General features: G+C 37.9%; 1 protein-coding gene across 1 annotated transcript in view; it reads right to left on the bottom strand.

The window, feature by feature from the left end:
• Positions 1-25,599, bottom strand: part of LOC140339416 (pendrin-like) — a 68,224-nt gene extending 42,625 nt beyond the window's left edge. The window contains exons 1-5 of the mRNA XM_072424118.1: positions 25,575-25,599; positions 22,825-22,976; positions 19,066-19,205; positions 14,721-14,831; positions 13,193-13,374 (exon numbers count right to left, since the gene is read on the bottom strand). Coding sequence (XP_072280219.1) covers positions 13,193-13,374; positions 14,721-14,831; positions 19,066-19,205; positions 22,825-22,976 — 585 coding nt within the window. The 5' untranslated portion in view covers positions 25,575-25,599. The remainder of the gene's footprint in view (positions 1-13,192; positions 13,375-14,720; positions 14,832-19,065; positions 19,206-22,824; positions 22,977-25,574) is intronic.
• Between the last annotated feature and the right edge of the window lie 1,300 nt (positions 25,600-26,899).

The following is a 26,899-nucleotide window of genomic DNA, read 5'->3' as shown; positions in this document are numbered from 1 at the left end:
TGTAGTGCATCGTCAATGCCACACCGAAGTGTGTAAAACAATTTAAGTTAATGGAGTACTGACAGGCGACAGCAACAGGTGCAGGAGGCGGTGAGCTCTAAGAAGGAGCATGGACTGCATTGGTAACTGGCATCTAGACCTGGGTGACGTGCATCATCAATGTCACCCAGAAGTGTACAATTTTAGTGAATGGAGTACGGACAGGCAGCAGCAGCAACAGCAGGAGGAGGGGGCGGTGGGCTCTGAGACAGAGAATGGATGGCATTGGTAACTGGCATCTAGAGCTGGGTGTAGTGCATTGTCAATGTCACCCAGAAGTGTGTAATACAATTTTTGTGAATGGAGTACTGAACAGGCAACAGCAGCAACAGTGGAAGAAGGAGGCGGTGGGCCCTTAGATGGAGCATTGGCCCCCATTTGTAACAGGCATCTAGAGCTGGGTGTAGTGCATCGTGCATCGGAGTACTGGGCAGGCGGCAGCAGCAACAGCAGGAGGAGGAGGCGGTGGGCCCTTGGACGGAGTGTGGACCGCATTGGTAACTGGCATTTAGAGCTGGGTGTAGTGCATCGCTAATGACACCCAGAAGTGTGTAATACAATTTTTGTGAATGGAGTACTGGGAAGGTGGCAACAGCAACAGCACGAGGAAGAAGCGGTGGACCCTGAGACGGAGCGTGGACGCCATTAGTAACTGGCATCTAGAGCTGGGTGTAGTGCATTGTCAATGCCACCCCAAAGTGTGTAATGCAAAATATATGAAATTTGTGAATGAATATATGAATATGAAATATATGAATAAATGTAGAAGGGCCAGACCAAGAGGTTTTGTGTGCCAGCACTGTTGCTGTGGTCTGTGGTGCGTGGTCTGTGAAGCGTTAGGAAGGTAGACAATATTGCTAGTTTGCATCATGAAGTGGATGACATGAATGCCAACCCTCAATCTTACAATACTTATCTGAAAAATTAGGCAAAGGCAATGGTAAATATTAGTGTGGCATTACTGGGGGTTTTCCTCTGCTGTTGGCCTCCCAGAAGCAGCAGAAATGTAAAGAAAATTGCTAGCTGGCACAATGGCAGGCATGACACTGGCGAAGAATGCCACCCTTGGACGTTGCGATAACTATCGGAAAAATTCAACCAAGGCAGGCTCAGCTGACAGGGTGTTTGGTGATAGACAGCCACAGACTGAGCACAGGAGCAGTGTGGGTTCACAGAGGCATCTTGGTTGGCCAGTGGGTACTTGTGTCAGTCAATCAGTGACATCTGTAGTGGGGATATGATAGTTGTTAGTAACCCACCTTCCATTGATTTTCAAGAAGGTGAGGAGATTGACATTTTCCATTGACAGTCATGATCGGTGGTCCATGATCGGTTGTGACCACTTAGCCAGTGGCACTGAGGGTTCTTTCGGAGAGAACACTGGATGCCGGGCACGAAAGAGGCTTGATGGCATATTGTGCCAACTGCGGGCAGATTTCAAGCCTGTTTACCCAAAAATTAATGGCATCACTACTGTCAGGATAGGCATCCTCCTCATAACTGCTGTCGTCAACACCACCAGCCTGAAAAGAGCCAACGTAATCGTGCACCATGCGCTTCATCAGTTCTCGATGGCTGCACTTCACTTGTTTGAGGTGGCTGCATCAGGTTTCGTCAGGCATCCAAAAACCCCCCCCCGCCTTGGCCTACACTTTTGGATGTGTCCGGCCTGCTGACACTACTGCTGATACTGCTGCTGCCGCCACTACAGGAGTATATGGTGGAGGCGGTGTTCTGAGCTCCCTGTGTGGAACATGGTGCATGAAACTCCTCACACAGCCGGTTGCATAAAGGCGGGTCACCTTTTCTTTATCTTGCACTGGGTTGGGTAGAAACTGTGACATTTTGTCTTTGTAGCTGTGATCCAGAAGGGTGGCTAGCCAGTAATCAACCTGGTTTTTGATGCTGCAAATGCGGGGGTCCCTCCGTAGGCATTGCAACATGTGGACACACATATGAAAGAAGGGTTCCCTGGGCTCATCCTCCTCCAGTCCCTCAGTAGGTGCCAAAACATCTTCCTCCTCATCACCCACCTCCTCCTCTTCAAGCTGCAGCAGTTCATGTTGTTCCATTGCCGGCACAATGCGTGGGGCGTGACAGCACAAATGCAGGTTAGACGGGTCCTGTCCAGCAGCCCCAACATGGTCTCCCCATCATCATCATCATAATCATCTTCCTCCTCCTCCTCTTGAAACTCCTGATGCTGGCCTGTGTCCCTTCTTGCTCCTCCTGATGCTGGCTGTGTGCTATAGAGTGTAATGTCACCCTCATCCTTTTCCCCCATTTCTTCCTCTCCTCTCCCATGGCCACTTTCCATCAGCCCACACAGGGTATTATCAAGCAGAAAGATGATGGGTATGACATCGTTCCAGCTTGACCGCTCCCGACTCACAATGTTTGTGGCCTGCTCAAAGGGGGCCAGTACCTTGCACAGTGTCTCCATCTGCAGCCACTGGTCACTGCTAAAATAGCTCGGTTGTGTGGCTATACCAAGGGCCCCGCTGTCTTCATGCACCACGCTGACCAAGTAATGGCGGATGGCCAGCTTTTGCTCACACAGATGCTGGAGCATGTGCACGGTGGAGTTCCATCTAGGTACAGTGTCACAAATCAGTCTATGCGGTGGCAGCCTCTGTTGGTGCTAGATCTTGCTAAGCGCCGTGGCGGCAGTAGGGGAGAGGCGGACATAACTGCAGATGGAGCGAGCCTGTCTCAGTAAGTCCTGCAGTCCTGGGTACGTGCGGAGAAACTTCTGTACCACCAGGTTCAGTACGTGCAGTGCACATGTGTTATGCGTCCCATGCGCAGCGCGGCCACAAGTTTGGCCTTGTTGGTGCACACTACGTTGCCTGTTGTGATCCGGGGGGGCATCAGCCAAGCCTCAACCTCTCTATGCAAAGTGAACAAGAGTTGTCTGGCCGTGTGACTTTTCTCCCCCAAGGACACCAGTTTCAGCACTGCCTGGCAACACGTGTGCTTGAGGGAGCCGTAGTGGCGTGCCTGCTTAACCACAGTGTCCTCCGCTGCTAGCCTTTCAGGAGGAGTGTCGAAAAGAGAGGGTTTGCAGGTAGAAGGAATGAAGGAGGAGGAGGAAAAGGACTGGGGTGGCCCATGCTTTCCCACCACACCCCTTGGCGGGGGTACCAGGTGCTGCAATGCCTCTTGCAGACTGCCACCCACTGAGCAATGCAAGGCCACCCAGTAAGCAGTGAAGGACAGGTAGCGTCCCACTCTGTGCCTGGTTGTCCAGCTGTCCATGGTGACGTGGATTTGGCTGAACACCGAGAATGCCAATGCCTGGGAAAGGTTACCCATTAAATGTGCATGTAAACTGGGTACAGCTGTGTGGGAGAAGTAATGCCTGGTTGGTATGTTCCACCACCGCCCGGCACAGGCTATCAGGTCACGGAAGGGACCCGAGTCCACAATGCTATACGGCAGTAGCTGCAAGGCCAATAGTGTGGCTAGACATGAATTGAGCTCAATGACTCTTGTTGGTTGGGCCCATAGCCTGATGCCTTGAGCAGAACTCTGATAGAGTGAGCTGAAGGGACTGGAACCTAGGGGAGCTGAAGCCGAAACCTGCGGCCAGAAGCTGATACTTCCTCGCAGCTGGAAGTCTGGCTGGCACCAACCTCCTGAGACCTAGTAGCAATGACAGTTGGAGGAGTCAATGGAGGTGGAAGAGGAGATGATGATGTGGTTGCATTTCCTTCGCAAGTACTTTGGTTTGTGGTCCTTGCGCATGTGGGAAAGCAGGGATGTTGTACTCAAATGTGATCTAGCCTGTCCTCTGCGAATCTGCCTGTGGCACAGGATGCACTGTTCCACTGCTTGTGCCTACTCGTCTGTGTGTTCTTTGGGACTAACATGAGGCAGATTTGCATCCCCTTCCATCCCCAGTCTGTTGCTGCTGTTGCTGCTGCCTTTCCTTACATCTGTTTCAGAACTGCTGGTGGTTCCCAGGTAACATCATGGTCATCATCATCCTCATTTTCATCTAAGCCAACCTCTGCAAATGCAGCCACTGATGCAGAACCCTAGCACAGCAAGTGCTGACCACACTCTCTAAGGGGCTCAAAGTCTGCCTCCTGCTCTGAAATTCGCAATGACAGATCCTCAGGTTGTTTGTCAAACAACAAGGGAGAGTCATCGGGAGGTTCAGGCACCATAGCCACGCTAACTCCTGTCTTTGCTCCTGTCATGGCTGTGCTGGAAAGAAGAGTCAGCTGCAGAAGAAGAGCCTGCTGCACTTGAGGTCCCTGAGACCCAGTCCACAATACTCTCCACATGAAGTGGCTGTATGATTGTAGTCTGCCAGCATACTGGTGCTCCACACACATCCCTGACCTGTTTGACATTTTGTGCTGCTGCCTCTAACAGTTTGCTGCTGCTGCTGCTGTCCCACAGTTGCAGACTCCCGGGGTGTATGGCCCCTGTCAGATGCGGCAGGTCACCCAACGCCACGCCGTCTCCTGCGTCTACCTCTCATCTTTTATTTATTTGGGCAAAAATGCACCTGTACCAAACGGTCTTCTTTGGTAAATAGCAAGAGGTATCAAACAATTAAATATCTGTATTTTTTGAGAAATACAGACTTTTTTCTGGCGATTTTGATAGATAGATAGATAGATAGATAGATAGATAGATAGATAGATAGATAGATAGATAGCAAGTGGTATCAGACTGAAATATCTGCATTTTTGTTGAGGGTAATACAGACAATTTTCTGGCTTTTTTAATAGATAGCAGATGGTATCAGAATGAAATATTTGTTTTTTGTTTTTTTTAGAGTAACACATACATTTTTCTGGCTTTTTTGATAGATAGCAAGTGGTATCAGAATGAAATCAGAATGAAATATTGGTATTTTTTTTAGAGTAATACAGAAACTTTTCTGGCTTTTTTGATAGCAAGTGGTATCAGAAAAAAATCTGTATTTTTTTACAGAGAAATACAGAAATTTTTCTGGCTTGTTTATTAGCAAGTGGTATCGGAATTAAATATCTGTATTTTTATTTTTCGAGTAATACAGAAATTTTTCTAGCTTTTTTGAGAGCAAGTCGTATCAGAATTAAATATTTGTATTTTTTTGAGAGTAGTACAGACATTTCTATGGCTTTTTTGATAGATAGCAAGTAGTATCAGAATGAAATATCTGTGATTTCCTGGGAGAAATACAGAATTTTTTCTGGATTTTTTGATAGCAAGTAGTATCAAAATGAAATATCTGTATTTTTTTTAGAAGTAATAAAGAAAGCTTTTTTGATAGATAGCAAGTGGTATCAAAATAAAATATATGTATTTTTTGAGAGTAATACAGAAATTTCTCTAGCTTTTTTTAAAGCAAGTGGTATCAGAATGAAATATCTGTTTTTTTCTGAGAGTAATACAGACATTTTTCTGGCTTTTTTGATAGATTGCAAGTGGTATCATAATGAAATATCTGTATTTTCCTGAGAGAAATACTGAAATTTGTTCTGTTTTTTTTTTAAAGCAAGTGGTATCAGAATTAGTGTTGGTTGAATAGCTCACTATTCGCTTCGGCAACTATTCGCTCGAATATAGCAAAAAATTTGGGTGGTCGAACATCGAATTCGAACACAATTAAAGTCAAAGGGAGGAACAATTAGGGTTTTTTTTCAGCACTGTGTAGAGCTTCTAGAGCCTCCAAACAGATGTAAAAAGGTACATTGTAAAAGGATACATAAAAAGATACATTGTAAAAAGATACATTGTAAAAGGATACATAAAAAGATACATTATAAAAAGATACATTGTAAAAGGATACATAAAAAGATACATTATAAAAAGATACATATTACTATTACATACCCCTGTACTTCACATGAAGATTAAAGAGCACCTGTCAAATCAAGCAAAGGCATCATCAGGATTTCCCTTTCCTCAGCAACTCAGGGAGCAGAGCAATCAGCAGAGCTTTACTATGCTGACAGCTCTGCTCCACTGATCCTGGAGGCAATACGAGGGCAATAGAGGTTGAATGGAGATACTATCTCCATTCAAACCTCTACTGCTCTGTGATTGGTTGAGGAAAGGGAAACCCTGATGATGCTTAAGCTGTCATCAGGGTTTCCTATTTCTCAGCCAATCACAGAGCAGTAGAGGTATGAATGGAGATAGAATCTCCATTCAACCTCTATTGCCCTCGTATTGCCTGCGGTTACAGCTAATTGAAGTCACCTGCTTTCAATTAGCTGTGACCGCACAGTTCCCACGGTCCAGGAATCCCACAATGACATTAGGATTCACAATGTCATTGTCGGATAACCTGTAAAAAATAAAAAAAGAACAAGTTTAAAATAAAAAACACATAAGAAATTAATAATTTAAGAAAAAAAAAATTTTTTTTTTTTTTTCCTCCCGAATTTTTGCTGTCGAATCCCGTTCTTTTCGGGTCGGGTCTACCCGAATTCGAACAGCCATATTCGGGCCGAATATAGGGACAACCCGAATTGGAACATCAACACTAATCAGAATAACAAATCTGTATATTTTTAAGTGTAATACAGAAAAATGTCTAGCTTTTTTGCTAGATAGCAAGTGGTATCAGAATGAAATATCTATTTTTTTGAGAATAATACAGACATTTTTTCCTGTCTTTTTTGATGGACAGCAAGTGGTTTCAGAATGAAATATCTGAATTTTTTTAAGTGTAATACAGAAATAGTTCTGGCTTTTTTGCTAGGTAGCAAGTGGTATCAGAATTAAATATCAGTATGTTTTTGAGAGAAATACAGGGTTTTTTTTGGCTTTTTTGATAGATAGCAAGTGGTATCAGAATGAGATATCTCTATTTTTTTCAGAGAAATACAGAAAACTTTCTGGCTTTTTTGATATATAGCAAGTGGAATCAAAATGAAGTATCTGTATTTTTTGGAGAGCATTACAGAAATGTTTCTGGATTTTTTGATAGCAAGTGGTATCGGAATGAAATATCTCTTTTTTGGAGAGTAAACAATAATTTTTTCTGGCTTTTTTTGATAGCAAGTGGTATCACAATAAATTATCTGTATTTTTCTCAGAGAAATACAGAATTAAATATCTGTATTTCTTGAGAGTAATACAGAAACTTTTATGGATTTGTTGAAACATAGCAAGTGGTAATAGAATGAAAAATCTGTATTTCTTGAGAGTAATACAGAAATGGTTCTGGATTTTTTGAAACATAGCAAGTGGTATCAGAATGAAATATCTATATTATTTTCACAGTAATACATAATTTTTGTTGGCTTTTTTAAAAGATAGCACGTTGTATCAGAATGAAATATCTGTATTTTTTTAGAGTAATACAGAAATTGTTCTGGCTTTTTTGATAAATAGCAAGTGGTATCAGAATGAAATATCAGTACTTTTTTTGAGAGTAATACAGAAATTTTTCTGGCTTTTTTGATAGCAAGTCATATCAGAATGAAATATTTGTATTTTTTTGAGAGTAGTACAGAAATTTTTCTAGCTTTGTTGATAGCAAGTCGTATCAGAATGAAATATTTGTGTTTTTTTGAGAGTAATACAGACATTTCTATGGCTTTTTTGATAGATAGCAAGTGGTATCAGAATGAAATATCTGTGATTTCTTGAGAGAAATACAGAATTTTTTTAAACTTTTTTGAAAGCAAGTGTTATCAAAATGAAATATCTGTATTTTTTGAAAGAAATACTGACAATTTTTCTGGCTTTTTTGATAACAAGTGGTATCAGAATAAAATATCTGTATATTTTTAAGTGTAACACAAAAACATTTTTTTGGCTTTTTTGCTAGATAGCAAGTGGTAGAATGAAAGATCTATTTTTTTTAGAGTAATACAGACATTTTTCTGGCTTTTTTGATAGATAGTGTTAGCACTGCGGGTCATGCCGGCGCCGCTGCTTCTAATTGCAGGAATGGGCGTCGGGTCCTATCTTTCAGGTAGCGTAACCCCACTATCTGTGTTCCATGCCAGAGTTTCCTTCCTGCTGGAGACTTGCACTGGTGTTTGAGCTGGCGTAGGTGTGTCTCTCTTCATCTATGAGGCAACACATACACGCCCTCTGTTTCTACAGCCTATGGCTGGATCTCTGCAGGTATTTAAAGGCACTTCCTACAACAGGAAGTTGCCTGAGCAATCTCATGGTTTTAGCCTGTCTAACTCCTGGTGCACAGGTGCTTCTTTTGTCTGCTTTGCTGTGTACTGGACCTTGTTTATTGAACCCTTGGACTTTGCTTGTTTGCCGCCTGACCCTGACCTCGGATTATGTTTATGGTTTTTTGCCTGATTGCCGCCTGACCCTGACCTTGGACCTTGTTTTTGGACTTTGTCTGATTGCCACCTCCCTCTTGACCACGCAAGCCCCCTTGGCGCTTGCACCGAGTACCCTGATCCCTCTGGTCAGCTGCCACTGACCCAGGGATCGCTCCAGAGTGGCACCTGGCAGCTACCCTGCGGCCCAAGCCTATCCTCACCATCAAAGGCTCTAGTGAAGACCAGGTAGCGGCTTAGTTAAGCCCCTCCGGAGCATACCCAGTCAGTGGCACGGTGGGTCCACACCCGCGTGCATTACAGATAGCAAGTGGTGACAGAATAAAATATCTGTATTATTTTCAGAGAAATAAAGAAAATTTTCTGGCTTTTTTGATAGATAGCAAGTGGTATCAGAATGAAATATCTTTGTTTTTTTGAGAGTAAGATTTTTTTTCTGGCTTTTTGATATATAGCAAGTGGTATTAGAATGAAATATCTGTATTTGTTTTGAGGGTAATACAGAAATTTTTCGGGCTTTTTGATAGCATGTGGTATCAGAATGAAATATCTGTATTTTTTTGAGAATATTACAGAAATTCTTCTTGCTTTTTTGATAGATAGCAAGTGGTATCAGAATGAAATATGTGTATTTTCTTGGAAGAAATACACACCTTTTTCTGGCTTTTTTGATAGTAAGTGCTATCTGAATTAAATATCTGTATTTTTTGAGAGTAATACTGAAATTTTTCAGTTTTTTTGACAGATAGGAAGTCGTATCAGAACAAAATATCTATTTTTTTGAGAGTAATACTGAATTTTTTTCTGTATTTTTGATAGCAAATAGAATTAAATATCTATTTTTTTTAAGAGAAATACATACATTTTTCTGGGTTTTTGATACATAGCAAGTGGTATCAGAATGAAATATCTGTATGTTTTTGAGAGTAATACAGAAAATTTTCTGGCTTTTTTAATACATAGCAAGTGGTATCAGAATGAAATATCTGTATATTTTTTTAAGAGTATTAAAAAAATTTTTCTGGCTTTTTTATTAAATAGCAAGTTGTATCAGAATTAATATATCTGTATTTTTTTGGGAGTAATTCAGAAATTTTTCTAGCTTTTTCGATAGATGGCAAGTGGTATCACACTGAAATATCTGTATTTTTTTAGCGTAATACACATATTTTTCTGGGTTTTTTGATAGCAAGCGGTATCAGAATGAAAAATCTGTATGTTTTGACAGTATTAAAGATTTTTTTTCTGGCTTTTCTGATAGATATCAAGTGGTATTAGAATGAAATATCTGTATTTTTTAAGAATAATACAGAAACTTTTCTGGCTTTTTTGATAGAAAGCTAATGGTATCAGAATTAAATATCTGTATCTTAATAAGAGAAATACAGATTTTTTTTCTGGCTTTTTGGATAGCAAGTGGTATCAAAATGAAATATCTGTATTTTTTTGAGAGTAATACAGACATTTTTCTGGCTCATTTTGTTAGATAGCAAGTGGTATCAGAATAAAATATCTGTATTTTCTTGAGAGACATTCATAATTTTTTTCTGGCTTTTTTGATACATAGCAAGTGGTATCAAAATGAAATATCTGTATTTTTTGAGAAATTATTTTGGCTTTTTTGATACCAAGTGGTATCAGAATGAAAAATCTGTATTTTTTTGAGAGAAATACAGAAATTTTTCTGGCTTTTTTGCTAGATCGCAAGTGGCATCAGAATGAAATATCTGTATTTTTTGAGAGTAACTGAGAAATTTTTCTGGCTTTCTTGAAAGACAGCAAGTGGTATCAGAATGAATTAACTGTATATTTTTGAGAGTAATACAGAAATGTTTCTGGCTTTAAAGAAAGATAGCACGTGGTATCAGAGTGAAGTATCTGTATTTTTATGAGAGAAATACAGAAATTTTTCTGGCTTTTTTGATAGCAAATGGTATCAGAAGGAATTATCTGTATTTTTTGAGAGAAATATGGAAATTTTTCTGGCTTTTTGATAGCAAGTGGCATCAGAAAGAAGTATCTGTATTTTTTTTTAAAGAAATACACAGATTTTTCTGGCTTTTTGAAAGATAGCAAGTGGTATCAGAATGAAATACCTGTATATTTTTGAGAGTAATACAGAAATTTTTCTGGCTTTAAAGAAAGATAGCACGTGGTATCAGAGTGAAGTATCTGTATTTTTATGAGAGAAATACAGAAATTTTTTTGGCTTTTTTGATAGCAAATGGTATCAGAAGGGAATATCTGTATTTTTTGAGAGAAATACAGAAATTTTTCTGGCTTTTTTGATGGCAAGTGGTATCACACTGAAATATCTGTATTTTTTTTAGAGTAAAACAGAAATTTTTCTGGCTTTTTTGATAAATAGCAAGTGCTTTGAGAATGAAATATCTATATTTGTTTAGAGTAATACAGAAATTTTTCTTATTTTTTCGATAGATATCAAGTGGTATCAGAATGAAATATCTGCATTTTTTGAGAGTAATACAGAAATGTTGCTGTTTTTTTATAGCAAGTGGTAGAATAAAATATCTGTATTTTTTTGAGAGAAATACAGAATTTTTTTTTGGCTTTTGTGATAGATAGCAAGTGGAATCAGAATAAAATATCTGTATTTTTTTGAGAGTAATACAGAAATTTTTCTGGCTTTTTTGATAGATAGCAAGTGGTATCACAATGAAATATCTGTATTTTCTTGAGAGACATACAGAAATTTTTCCGGCTTTTTTGATAGTTAGCAACTGGTATCAGAATGAAATATCTGTATTTTATTGAGAGTAATACAGAATTTTTTTCTGGCTTTTTTGATAGCAAGTGGTATCAGAATAAAATATATGTGTTTTTTAAGAATAATACTGAATTTTTTCTTGCTTTTTTGATAGGTAACAAGTGGTATCTGATTAAAATATCTGTATCTTCTTGAGAAAAATACAGATTTTTTTCTGGCTTTTTTGTTAGCAAGTGATATGAAATGTATTTGTATTTTGTTGGGAGTAGTACAGAAATTTTTCTGGCTATTTTGATAAATAGCAAGTGCTATCAGAATGAAATATCTATATTTTTCTGAGAGTAATACAAAACTTTTTCATGTTTTTTTAATAGATAGCAAGTGGTATCAGAACGAAATATTTGCATTTTTTTTTTTGAGAGTAATACAGAAAAGTTGCTGTTTTTTGATAGCAAGTGGTAGAATAAAATATCTGTATTTTTTGAGAGAAATACATACATTTTTCTGGCTTTTTTGATAGATAGTAAGTGGTATTAGAATTACATATCTGTATGTTTTTGAGTAATACAGATTTTTCTGGCTTTTTTGATAGATAGCAAGTAGTATTAGATTGAAATATCTGTATCTTCTTGAGAAAAATACATATTTTTTCTGGCTTTTTTGATAGTTAGCAAGTTGTATCAGAATGAAATATCTGTATTTTCTTGAGAGACACAGAAATTGTTCTGGCTTTTTTGTTAGCAAGTGGTATGAAAATGAAATATTTGTATTTTGTTGGGAGTAATTCAGAAATTTTTCTGGCTATTTTGATTGATAGCAAGTGGTATCAGAATAAAATATCTGTATGTTTTTCAGAGAAATACAGACATTCTTCTGGCTTTTTTGGTAGATAGCAAGTGGCATCAGAATGAATTATCTGCATTTTCATTTGGAGTAATACATCATTTTTTTCTGGCTTTTTTGATACATAGCAAGTAGTATCAAAATGAAATATCTGTATTGTTTTTGAGAATTTATTTGGCTTTTTTGATGGATAGCAAGTGCTATCAGAATGAAATATCTGTATTTATTTGAGAGTAATACAGACATTTTTATGGCTTTATTGCTAGATAGCAAGTGGCATCAGAATGAAATATCTGTATTTTTTTAAAGAAATACACACGTTTTTCTGGCTTTCTTGATAGATAGCAAGTGGTATCAGAATGAAATATCTGTATATTTTTGAGAGTAATACAGATATGTTTCTGTCTTTTTTGATAGCAAGTGCTATCAGAATGAAATATCTGTACTTTTTTAGAGAACTACAGAAATTTTCTGGCTTTTTTGATAGATAACAAGTGGTATCAGAATGAAATATCTGTATTTTTTTTTTTGGAGTAACAAAGAAATTTTTCTGGCCTTTTTGGTAGATAGCAAGTGGTATCAGAATGAAATATCTGTATATTTTTGAAAGATATAAAGACATTTTTCTGGCTTTTTTGATAGATAGCAAGTGGTATCAGAATGAAATATCTGTATTTTTTGGAGAGTAGGATAGAAATGTTTCTGCCTTTTAGCACCAAAAACTGCAAAATCTATATTTTTCCAAATATACAGTAGGCTCCCAACCTGTCCCTGTCTCTCCCTGCTTCTTTCCTTCACACAGAACACAAGATGGAGTGACAAACCCCTCCCTCTTTCCCTGTATATATGCCTGTGCTCAGATCTCTCCTGATTGGGCTGCTGGGCCTTGCTGTGCATCCTGGGAGCAAATGATTCACCGGAAATAGTCGCCGTTCCTGCCCCCTGCATTCTTGCTCCCTCTGTTGTTTGGTGAGAACACGAGCTCATGGCGAATCACAAGGTCTTTCTTGCTTAAATGTTCGGTAAGCGAGAAAGGCCCGATATGCCGCGAGACCGAACTTTTAAATCTCACTCATCCCTAGCAGCGTGTTTAGACTGCAAGGATTTTTTTTTCTTTTACAAAACTCCATGACAAATAAACACTGTTGTACTCAATATGAGGTGTCCCTGCCATTACAAATGATTTTTTACTCTAGTTTTCCTTATGTAAAAAGGAACAGGAGGAGCAGATGAACCAAAATGGTCAGAAACAGAGGTTTTGGGTAGACTGACCCTTTACAAGATGGACCTTTTTTTATTCTTAGTTCATCAGACACTTTACCTGTATGATTCCAATTAGGAAGCAGAGTGTTCCAGATACTAAAACCCTGTATTCATTCATTTTTTCATTGTCCAAATCTGTGCTGTTCTCTCCAGCCGTGCCATTGTTCAATTTAAAGTCAGATTCTGGAGCTAGTTGAAGAACTACTGCACCAACCATCAAACTGACCACTGGGAACGGCCCTGTTGAATTATTAAAGGAAAACAAAAGTTTAATAAGCTGATATTACCACAACATTATTGCATTGTATGCCAACAAATATCTTTTTATTAAAATCAGACATTCATGAAGACTCAAATGATTGTCTCTGTCAACGTCTGTCGATTGTCTCCCCATTTTCACTTTATTAGCTCTGTCCCATGGACAGCTTCAAAGGGCCTGATTTAATAAAGCTCCTCAAGACTGGAGAAGATACACTTTCATCAGTGAACCCGGGTGATCCAGTGAACCTGGAATGGATCTGGTTCAGGATTGAAAACCTTTGCTAACAAATAGCAAATATTTTTCAGGAAATCCATTCTAGGTTTGCTGAATCATCAAGGTTCAATGATAAAAGTGTTTCTTCTCCAGTCTTGGCGAGTTTTATTAACCTCCCTAGGAGTTCATTTCTTTTTGGTTTTATATGTCTAAAAGCGGTATATTGTTTTTCATGAAAATTTATTTTACAGTATAATATAATAGTATGAGTATAAAAAAGTTTGAAACACAAAATCATGTAAAAACAATAAATTGAATAAACTAAAAAATCCATATATTTAAAAAAAAAACATATTGTACTCATACTAATATATATATACTGTAAAATAAATGTTCTAGAAAACAATGTACTGCTTTTACACATATAAATCCAATATATTGCACTCAATACAGTTATTTTGTATTGAATGCAATACAAATGGATTTTGAATTTCCCGCCCCGCCTGCAACGTACACACACACCGACCTCACCGGGAACTCCCTGGTGACTCATCAGATGCAGAAGCCGGCCGGAGGAAGAAGAAACAAGATGGAGATCGCAGCAATGGACAGCGCAGGACGCCAGCGGTTCAGGTAAGCGCTCCATTTATTAACCTTCCCATAGGTTTACCTACCCCGAGTCTGACTCGGGGTTACCACTTTTAGCAACTTTTTTCTACCCCGAGTCACACTTGGGGTTACCTCTAGGGAGAATAAACCAGGCCCAAAGTTTGAACATTTGTCCTTAAAATACATTTCCCTTTTAAGCCCTTTCGCCTATTTTGTCCCAAAGCCAAAACAGAGAGTTCAAAAGTAATGTGTTATAGGCAAACTCTAGATAACCTTATTTGGAAAAATCAAAAACAATTGCCTTATTTTTTTTTTTTTTTAATAAATTGTTCTATAAGTATTCCCCTAGGGGTACGTAAGCTAGCAGTGATCTGTCCACCACCATAAAGTCATTATATGATCCAGCCAAAACATGGTTGTATGCAACAACACTTGTGCAATGTCCATGGGATTTTTACATTTACCAAATAGGAGAATAATATTACCAAACTGATTTACGCACCGATGGAAAGATGTCTGGATGTCCCCAGGAACAGGTATATTATTACAGGGAAGAAAGATGAGTACAGACCATATCCAACAGGAACGGATGCCAGCAATGCAAAAGACAAACCTAGAATTAAAAAAAACAAAATCCAGTGAGAAAGTAATCTAAATCATTACCTATAACATTCATAAGACTTTAAGGCAAAGTATTCAGTTTTACTTTGAGTCATTTATACTGTTTGTCCTAACTACCACCTGATCAGCCTACGCTAGACTCACTTCATACTCCTTCTTAGAAGATCCTGGGGAAAGATCCAGCATACAGATTTTAAACAACACCAAGTTTGATAACATCTACATTTACTCCCTGTTTGCCCCCCCCCCCCCCCCGGGTAATGTATTACTATTCATTTTTAAGGTTTGCATTCTGAAAAACAATCATTTTAAATACATAGATAGGCTTTAAAGACATTCCAATGTCAAAGATTTGTTTACTACAGCAATTTGTATGTCTGCTTTCTAAGAATGATGTAAGAATGAAGAAAACCTTTAAAAAATAAAATGAAAAATTATTATACGTTCTGCAGAGCTAATTGCATAGTTTTATCTGCTTTTGTTCTGAAGAATGAAACCTAAGGCTTGATTTGATGTAAGGCATGGTTGATGAAGATTTCTCAACTCAACATATCAGTCTCACTGTTTTAGTAACCACACTATCTCTTTGTGCAAGTGTAAGTATAACTAGAAGATGAACTTATTTTTTAAAATATGGAGCACAGAGTAATGCATGGTATGAGTTACTGGTAAATGAACAAGCCAATATCAAAAAAACTGTTGTTGCTATCGGTGTATGATTTGGAGATGAAAGTCTGTGGTAGGGGACCAAAGCTATTAGTATTTATTAATATTTAGCTGGACGTGTTCTGTGATGGTAAATACAATATGTAACATCTCCAAACAGCTTCCTGACCTTATTTTGGCACCAAACTCTAGTTAACAAGAAACAGATCCAATTAACTGGAGTATGTAGGGACTGGGGTTTGGGACTGCCAAGTGAATACTGTTCTGCCTAACCTTTCAAGAGACACTGGGACTAAGTTGATAAAGCTCTCCAATAGTAGAAAAGATAGGCCATCAAGGGAGAAGCTGGGGGGTCCAGCAAACCTTGAATTGGTTGAATTTGCTATTATTTGGCAAATGCTTTTAATCCTTGACCAGATCCATTCTAGCTTTGCTTGATTACCCAGGTTTTCCCATGATAATCTATCTTCTCCAGTCTTGGAGATCTTTGATAAATAAGGCCCAGTAGTGTGTCTGCCCATGGTCCAGGTTTTAGAAGAGCCATAATTAAGCGATAATTTAAATTTAAAGCATTTTAAACACTTTTTCACTGATGTATCTACTTCATGTAGACTTTTTTTTAGACTAAGAGAGCTTCATTTACTACTCCATTTACTAAGCTAAGTGACATATTCATTAAAAAGGAGTAAATCACTTTGCTATGTGAACAGCTAATTTCCCTTAGTATGTGTCTTTTGTTAAGTTTGTGAACAGCTAACTTACCTTAGTATGTGTCTTTTATAGTTTTGTACTACAGCAGTGTTGATCTATATTTTAGTTTAGGGTTACCTAATACCAAACTTACACTGTGGCATCCAAGGAGAATATGAAGTGAAACATATCCTTGCATTGGGAAATGTGCACATAGAATGTGAAACGTGACATTTAGTTGCTTTTATTGGTGAATTTATAGACTGTTTAAATACATAGGTCCTGAAGGGATTGAAGGCAATAACACCCATTAAATTTAAAATAACAAACACTCCCATCATATGTAACCCTGGTTTACTAGAGTGAGATGAAATCTCAATGAATTGAGACATTTCCCTCGTAGATAGTTGTCATCACAACAGGTGCCTTCACTTGAACATTTACCACTTGGAGAATAGTTTTCTTTCTCAGTGGCAATAGTCACCATCAATAGAACAACTAGTTTAAAGGAAATGCAAATATATTATGAAAAGGGGGTTTTAAAGAAACATCAGGCTGAAAATGAAGGTATCACAATGGGTCTGATTTATTAAAGTTCTCTTAAACTGGAGATCACCCAGGTTCTCCTATGATAGTCTATCTTCTCCTGTCTTGGAGAGTGTTAATAGATCAGACCCAATGGAATCTGAGATCAGGAAGCCCATCTACAGAGATAATAAATAACATTCGATCCACTCGAATAGGCACAAGAATAGGAAGGAGCCTATGATCTGATGAGTTCCTGTCCAAGAAGAAGTAACATTTGAAGTTGGTCATGTTCAGAAAGAAAAACAGTAGAGATATTTTTGAGACCTATATGGGGAGGAGTGAAAAATGTGACTCTAAGCAAAAGTTGACTCCAAGCAAAAGTTGAATGCAGCTGCCGCTGCATTTATTGTGAACAGTGTGCAATCCCCAGCGCACTAGAGGTTAATTAACCTCTAGTGCCCGGGGATCTTCTTAATGAATGCATCTGCATTAATTGAGAACAGTGTGTGATCCCTTGGGCACTAGAGGTTAATTAACCTCTAGTGCCCGGGGATTGCAAACAGGAGGATTCCCAGGGTATCCTGTGAATCCCCCCTTGAATCCTCCTGTTATAATTTCCTTGATCTTCCGATGGTTTCGCGATCCGGTTTGCTGAAATTTTGCAGAACCATCGAGGAAATTTTGTTGGGAAATACAGATACCATAGAACACCTTATCCTGGTTAATGATAAAACTTTTCCTACACAGGTATTTGTTCCAGAATGATAATTTCCCCCTTTTCCCATTTTTTTATTATTATTATTAGAGAAAGCAGAGAAGGGTAAAACCTGTGTAAAAAAATAATTTCCTTCTGTGCCAGACACTTACTGTCAATAGGTACACCACAGGATGAGAAGAAATTTCACCTCTGACATTTGTTACCCGAACAGACTTATTTAGACAATGCCTCCTAAAAATTTTTAGATTTCACTCACCGACAAAAAAATCAGGTCATTTGTCCCAAACAAGGACACAAGCAGTAATAACCTGATAAGGGTTATAAATCCTCTATTTCTATATATAAATCTATTTAAAATTAGAATAGCTTTTCCCTACCACTGCGGACCTCTGCATATTCAATATTATATAATGATTAGTTATGAACAAACCCAGACAAGGAACCTTCCACCTATAACACAGAACATGGAAAGCTTTGACTCACGTGCATGGACACTTGATGGACCATATAACTGAGATAAGATAATAAAATTCTAGGACTTTTTATTGTGATGGTTCAAATTATAGTATATGAATGTGACCTCTGGCAAGCTTGGACTGAGCCGACCGAGTTGTCTGTATTATAACCAAAATATATATATCAAACATTTTATGTGGGTATCAGGTGTTCAAACAACCATTTTTTTAAGCTGGTGGGTTTTAGGCAGGTCGTGGCCCATGTATTTTGACACAATTTTTCAGTAACCACCAAAAAATAGCCGGGTTGTTACTGAAAAGTGCCGGGTGGTGCATCCGGATAAAAGGGGATGGGGAGATGGGGACTGTACTGGAATGGGGAAGGATCTAGGATTCCTAAATTATATTTTTTCATACACATGCCCTGATTTATTATATAAATATATATATATATATATATATATATATATATATATATATATATATATTCAACTATATGTAGTTTGTATATAGTCTAATTACAAAGCTCATGAACCTAGTATTGTCTCAAAAGTTTCCCCATTATACTTTAATGTAAAAAATGACAAATAATAATAATAAGAAGAATAAAACAATTTTGGCAATGAAACTGTGTTAGTGGCTTTTAAATGACCTTAAAATTATGCCAATGGTATATGATGTTAAATCACCAAAAATTGCCCAATCATTCCTAGTATCCAGCGATATCTTGAAACAAGTTTCAACATCTGACACCAACATAAAATGATTAGATAGGGCAATAAACAGAAAATACTATCAGGAGAATCCAAGCTTGCTGGAGGTCACAGTCATTTCACATTCTATAGTTTATAGTATTATCATAAAATGTCCTAGAATGCTGTGTTATCACTGGTATATGGTCAATCCATGTTTGGCAAGTGTCCAATGTGTGAGTCAAAGCTTTCCATTTTTTAATCCTAGCTGCTGAACATAGTATATAATATATATATTTGATCCACCATAATTTTTGTATGGATGTTCCTAAGAACACATATCTGCCAAGGCCTTTACTATTGCCCATGGTGAATCAAATGGCACTACAGCTCAGGAATTTGTTAAAGTAAATGAAGATTCGGGCTCAATATTGCAAAAATGTGAAGACCAAGAGTTGTCATTTCGATATAACTCACCCTGCAAGGTAGACACAAGTCCTGTGCTGACCCCAGAGATGATATCATGGACGATCCATTCTTTCCATCGATATTTTGGAAACCAGTCTAGTATCGGGAATAGGGATTTGATGATTTGGAGTACCTTTTTGGATGAACAGCTGCATACATTGAAAGAAATATATTGGAACATAGTAGTAAGTTATTGTTTTGACTACAAACCATTGGTGGTTACATTTATTTAAGGCTTTATTTTGTTACCTGTGCCTATTGTTCAATTTTATCATAAAAAATACAATCCAAGTGTGTAGGGTTTCATGCATTTTCACATAATCCATAAGACAGGTCCCTACTTTTCTTTTCCCATCTGTATTCATGGTTTTATCAGTTGAGTGTACCTTGTTTTACACCCATTGGGTTTTGGGTAATTGGATGCCTGTTCTGAATTTATGCTCATATGCCTGTTGAGTGCTCACACAGTATCTGCAACTGGTTCTTCTGCAACCCAGTATGGTTGATTTGTGTGGACATTGAAATAAAATTTGACATTTAACCTATTAATACTATAGCTTTGTCATTTTTCAAATAGTTTTGGCAAAGCCCTTTTTAAGGGAACAGAGGACTGTTACCTTATGGCTTCTCAGCTTCTCAGCATTGTGGATTTCAAACTTGTACTTATTTTATTAACATTTGCCACCCTCCAGCCATTGTGCCTCTTTAATACCTCTATGCCTCCCCCCCCCCCCCACCATGCCTTTTCATTGCCTCTGAAGCTTTTCTGATCTCTCTTAAATTTATGTAACCTTCTGCATATATTCTATATCTTCTCTCCAGATGTGCAAGAACCCAAACTCTGTCATCTGTCTCCTTCTCACCATCTGGACCACTAATGATCACCTTGAGGAACAAATGTGTGTCTAAATAAGGCTAGGCAATTCTCTTTTACACTGTCCACTTTCTGTGGTATATAGATGACTTCCACCACTGCTGCATTAAAATATGCAAAAGTGCTGGCTTTTATATGACTGACAGTCAAATCTTGACCTTATACACAATCCTCTTTCCAGCATTAGAGCAATAGAACAGACATGCTCCCTGCTTATATATGGCATTAGCAATGCACATTCTGTGTAAGAACTGGATGGGTACAGTGGAGGAGAGGGTAAGAAAGCAAAGGAAAAGATTCTGGCACCTGTGCAATAGTCTTATAGGAACTAGTGTGTCCAAAGAAAAGTCAAGCCCTGATGTTTTTCTGTGTTTCTATGCCATAAACAACCTTAGTGTCTTTTTATGTATTAACTTTACCTCTATGCAAAAATAGAGACAGTTATGTGGTCGGTTGGTTTTAAATAAATTATCTTTTTTATACTTGTTTGTTACTCCTTGATGGGTATATGATAGCCAATAAACAACTTTATAGGCACTTCAGAGTTATATATTAACCTAATCATTGTATGTATTCCTTGCAGTCCAACATTCTTCTCTTCAATGAGTTTGCTATACAATTTTTATTGTTAAAAACAAGCACATGAAAACCACATAGCTTGAGAAACAGTGAAATTCTCCATTAGTACATTCTATGTATATTATAAATTTCTTGTTTCAATGAAAAGTTGGCTAAAAAGTTTCTACTGACCCCATAGCCTCTAGGAGGCTTGGGGGTGAGTGAAGGACTATGTAAGATTTATCCTACCTCTTTTGTGGTCTTAGACTGAAAATAATAGAGGCACTGCCATTTCTCAGTCTACTCGTAGAAGGTAGTGCCATGTCAACCATCTACACTGTGACAGTGTTTTGTAAAGGATTTCATAGGGTAGCTTTGGATTGGAGGAGGATCTCAAAGTTAGTGTGCAGTGGGGCCTTTTTGTACCGCTTGTACATTTGCTCCATCAGTGGAAGGGAAATCAAACTGTATAGGTTATCTTCGTTAAAATAATGGTGGGCAAAGCAGTAGGTTCACCTATCTCAGTTACCACATCCTCAATTCCCCCCCCCCCCCCCCAATACTACTTTGTCAAGTTATTAGGATCCACCCTGTTTTTTCTACTAGTACTTATATCATAGGTAATATGGGATTATAACCTCTCCCTGTGTGGCTATTTCTTACTTATTTAGTTTTTACTTTCTTACTGATTGGCCTAGCACTGTTATATAGAATAAGTTACATAAGTCATATGGCCATTTAATGACTCACATTCTTCCTCGTATCCAGAACTAACCTGCTTTAGGCGGCTGGATGGTGTAATGTAGTAGCAGAAAAAATATGAATAAGAGCTATGGGGGAAGGGAGCATCCATGTTGCTTTTTGGGGAATCTGTCAAATGCATATTTCATTGGGTTCATAGTAAAAATTTCAAATTATAGGACAAATTGGATCAAAGCCAAAAATGAAGTCAAATGTTCACTGTGACAAAGTCAGTTTATTAAGTGGATTTATCCTCAACACATGGGGACTAATTTATTAAAGTTCTCCAAGACTGGAGACTTCATGGGTGAACCCAAAGAATTCAACAAATCTTAAATAGATTTCTTAAAAATCATTTGCTATTAGTTGGTTTATAGTCCTGGACCAGATCCGTTCCAGGTTTGCTGGTTTACCCATGCTTTCAGTCCTGAACCAGATCTATTTCATGGTTGTGGAATCATCTTTTCCAGTCTTGGGGAGTTTCAATAAATGAAAGCCTTAGTTGGGTAACTATATCACTTACATTATCACAACATTATATGTTGATATAAAAAATTTCTCCTGGTTTAATAAAAAGTCCTGCCTCTTGAAATTCTGTTACTTACCTTTTCAGTGTTTATCAATTTCCTGAGGAAGAGGATGCAGGTATGTGAAACGTGTTGTAACAATACATTACTAAGAACGGCTTTACTATGATATGTTATCACTCATAATTATCTTGCTACAAATACAATTGATGTTTAATTGTTGATTTCAAAATCCCATACTTTTTAAACTACTTTTATTAGATTTAAAAACTCTTTGATACTTGCACAATAAAGTTGCTCATATATCTTTATACCAGTGGGTTGTATGGCCCCTCAGAAAATAACGTAATCCCCTACAGCAACAGTAAAACATAGAGGGGGGTGGGGGGGGGGAGGACTGGGAGCCAATCTGGTGTAAAAGGAAAAAACTGTATATTATATGCTAATAGAATGAGAGAGCAAAATGCATTGCCTAAGTAGTCTGCTGCTTCTCCTTCAGTTCACAGCCAGCAGTCTTGGGGTGGAAAGATCAAAATGCATTTTTTGATGACATGACCTAATCCTCTTCTCTTCTCCCTATGTGCGAATATTTTGTCTTTGTATTTCCCAATTTTCCTAGAATTGTAGAATTTTCTGTATCAGGAGTCAAGGAGGACTTGACAACTTAAAAAAAAAAAAAGAACATATAGAACATTGGGCTCTTTAGGGGCCCACACATGTTAATACTTTACCTTTGTTACTAGAAGTAATTTTTTATTTTATTTTACTTGCTGTACTTTTATTTATGTATTTATTTGTTTTATGTTTTACTAAGCATATTTATGTTTTACCAAAGGGCTGGTCTACTCAATAGAGATATTTTAATTATAGGTAGAAACTCTTTAGTCATCCCCTAAGTCCTTAAATCCTGCAATTCAATACTTTTTACAAAAAAGGGTGAGGGTGAAGGAATTGGTGTTCCCCTATATTCCTTACGTATACCAAAAAATATAAAGGTTTGGAATGGACTTAGTGTTTATATTAATAATAATATAATATACATTCTAAATTCTTAAAAGAAAAGCTTACCTGGAGCTATTTCTCACTCTTTCACGAAATGTTTTCTGGATATTTTCTTTCTTTTCATTTTCTTCCTGAAAGTTTGTCTCGGTATAGACCGTCCTTTTCACTAAATATTGTTTGTACCCAGTTTTGGGTATATCCATATTGGCCGAAACCATCTGTCAAAGAGTGAATAACACCAATTAAAGTCAAACAGATTTTTTTCTTATAAACATTTATTTACAATATCAGTTTATCCTTTCTAGGGAACATGAATTTTAATACAAGGAATTTTGTTTCTAATAGGGACAATGAAATATTTTCTATTTTCCAATGGACACATAAATTCATAAAAAATAGAGCTTGTGTATGCCAGTCCACCCTGCTTAAATAATGCCACTGGGCCAGAAAGTGGAAAGAGGTCGATAATGGTCACCTCATGAAGGAAAGGAAAAACGTTCTAATGGCTAATCATGTTCTGAGGATATTGTCAAGCTTGGGAAATATATCCATTTACTTTCTGCATTTTTATTCTTGAACATAAAGAGAAGTGGGCACAAAGAGAAAAAAATGGCTTTATGCAGACTTTAAAACAGCAAATCTAATAACTATTATTATTATTATTATTAATAAACAGGATTTATATAGCGCCAACATAATATGCATATTATGCAAATAACAGACGAATACAGACAGTGATACAGGAGCAAAGGACCCTTCCCCGAAGAGCTTACAATCTAGTAGGTGGGGGAATGTACACACAATAGGATGGGAGGTATGTAGTGGTGGGAAGTAGTGATGGTTTCAAAAGACCGAAAAAGATGGGTAGGCAAGTTTGAAAAATGGGTTTTGAGTGCTTCTTTAAATGAGCAGAAAGTAGGAGCAAGCCGAATAAGACGAGGAAGACCATTCCAGAGAGTTGGGGCAGCTCTAGAGAAGTCATGTATCCGTGTGTGTGATGAGGTTATGAGTGATGAAGTCATTAGTAGGTCATTGGAGGAGAGGAGAGAGTGGGACAATACCTGTATAGGGATTTGAAGGCAAAGCACAGGAGCTTGAATTTGATTCTAAGGTGAAATGAAAGCCAGTGTAGAGATCTGCAAGGAGAGGGGAGGAGGGTGGGAAGGATGGATAAGTCTGGCTACAGCATTCATAATAGATTGTAGAGGAGAGAGTAAGGTTAGTGGAATACCAGAGAGGAGGAGGTTACAGTAGTCCAGACGAGAGATGATAGGAGCATGTACAACGAGTGTAGTGGTCACAGGGGACAGGTAGGGGCGGATTTTGGAGATGTTGCATACCAGTATTGTTAACAGTTAAAAATATGTCAGGGGGAGATTTGGAATTTGAGGGGGGGATGATGATGAGTTCTCTTTTATCCAGGTTGAGTTTCAAAAATCGGTCAGACATCCATGATGAGATGGCTGACAGGCAGCATGAGACCTTATCAAGGAGTGAGGGAGACAGGTCAGGGGTGGACAGAGAGATTTGAGTGTTATCAGCATACAGATGGTACTGTAAGCCAAAGGAGGATATGAGACTACCGAAAGAGGAGGTGTGCAGAGAAAAGAGAACCAGTCCAAGGACTGACCCTTGGGGGAACACCAACAGAGAGGAGAGTGGGCGAGGAGGAATTAACATTGATAGAAACTTGAAAGGAGCCATCAGACAGATAGGAAGCAAACAAAGAGAGAGCAGTGTCACTGATACCAATGGAGCACATGATTTGTATTAGAAGGGGGTGATCAACAGTGCCAAAAGCAGAGGAAAGATCAAGGAGAAGAAGCAGGGAAAAGTTGCCTTGAGACTTAGCTCTGATGAGGTCATTGGCCACTTTAGTAAGGGCTGTTTCAGTGGAATTGGCAGCTCTAAAACCAGACTGGAGAGGGTCAAGGAGAGAGATGGTGCTCAGGTAATCGGTGAGTCTTTTGTAGACAAGGGGTTCAAGAAGTTTGGAGACATATGGGAGAAGGGGGATAGGACGGTAGTTATAGAGTAGGGAGGGGTCCAGTGAGGGTTTCTTTAGGATAGGGAGAATTATGGCATGTTTGAAAGCTGAGGGGTATTTACCAGTAGAAAGGGAGAGGTTGAAAAATTCGGTTAGGGCAGGGGCCAGGGTGGAGGAATGGGCACGGAGTAGATCAGAGGGAATTGGGTCAAGTGGACAGGTAATAGATGGAGATGATGAGAGAAGAGACTTTGTCCACAGTAACAGGGTGGGTATGGTTGGAGTGGCTCGGTGAGCAGAGACATCATGTCTGATTTTGTCTATTTTATCTCTAAAGTAGGTGGCAATGTCTTGGGCTGAGAAGGTTGTTGTGGGGGGAGCAGGTGTGGGGTTTAGGAGGGAGTCAATTGTTGAGAAGAGGTTGTGTGGGTTTAAAGTAAATAAAATAGAAATCTAATTTTCCAAGCATGAACGAAAGCAGGTTAGAAAAGCAACAAGCACAACATAAATACTACATAAAAATAAATAAACCAGTATAACTTTAAGAACATTACCTGGATAAGCTAACTGTCCTTTTTTAAAATCTTTTATCGTCTACTTTTATTCAACTTTACTTGCAAAGGGTCACAAAAAATAAATAAATTAACCAAAATAATTATAATTTTACTTAATAATAGTTTATAAGTAATTAACAAATGGGGAGATGACAGTCTAAACATAGAAAAAATAAAAATATATTTTTCAAAGATTTTTTTTTTTAAAAAGTCTCTGTGAGAATGTCAATTACTTTAGGGTAGAAATTGAATCTTACCAACCAGCAGTTTCTTACCTGAGCTTGCTCTGTTCAAGACAACCTTGGAAGATGCTAAGATGTTTGCTTGGCTGGTTATATAGTGCCAGTATGTCAAGGGAAGATCTTTTACGAGCTTCGTATCTCCAGTTTTAACAAGACAAAATGTGACAACTGGTTACATATAAAATTGGTAAAGAGCAAGTTACAAAGATTTCCTGTTACCCATTGTTAGTGACTGAATTGATTCTGGATATATATTTATACTGGGAAGACCTGGCTGATCTGAATATTATGTAATATCCTTGGGAACAATGGGAAAAATGTAGATCCTTTGGGCATTCTTCATTGGTAAATACTGTAAGTTTTCAAAACAAAACGAAAACAGCAAATAATAAACAGAATACAGTATTATTTTTTGTACACACACACACACTATATATATACAATTATGAAGTATTATAAACAATTTGTTTTGTTCAATTTTTACATCAACTATCAAACATTTATTATAGGAAAATAATTGAATACATTAGTTAATAATATAATTGATCTAGATATACTGTGTAAAGTAGTACTATGAATAATTAAATAATATTAAAACAAATAATAATAATATTAATACAATAGTATCTCCAGCTGCCCTATGGCTGTCACGATGCTGAAATATAGTAAAGAATAGCATTTGTTGAGTGTCTGTCTTTGGTTTCACTCCTATCACTGTGGGTGATCTCACTGCCTCTCAAACTGAGTTTGAAGTTGGGTGTACTCACTGGCTTTTTAACAGAGGTTGAGGTGGGTGCTCTCCAAGAGAATTGAAGATGGGTATACTCAATGGCTCACCAGAGTTGTAGGCTAGCATGCTCAATTGGCTTGATTTGATAAGGAAGTTGATAACAGAGTTTGATGTAGGTGTATTTGATGAATCTCCAACAAAGTTTGAAAAAAGTGTACCCTGATTTATTAAAGCTCTCCAAGGCTTTAGAGGATACACTTTCATTAGTGAAGTTGGATGATCCAGCAAACCTGGAATAGATCTGGCCCAGGATTGAAAACATTTGCTAACAAATAGCAAATTACTTTTAGTAAATCCAGCCCAGGTTTGCTGCATCACCCAGCTTCACTGATAAAAGGGTATCCTCTCAAGCCTTGGAGAGCTTTAATAAATCAAGCCTATTGACTCACCAAGAAAGTTTGAGCAGGGAATATTCATTGGCCCTCCAACAGAGTTTGAAATGGGTGTATTCACTGTCTCTCTGACAGAATTTGAGTTTGGAATATTTACTGGCTCTCCAACAGATTTTGAGGCTGGCCTATTCAATGTCTCTCCAACAGAGTTCGAGGTTGGCGTATTTACTTGCTAT

Source organism: Pyxicephalus adspersus, chromosome 10 (assembly GCF_032062135.1).
Source record: "Pyxicephalus adspersus chromosome 10, UCB_Pads_2.0, whole genome shotgun sequence".
Lineage (NCBI taxonomy): Eukaryota > Metazoa > Chordata > Amphibia > Anura > Pyxicephalidae > Pyxicephalus > Pyxicephalus adspersus.
This window is presented reverse-complemented; position numbering and strand designations above follow the sequence as displayed.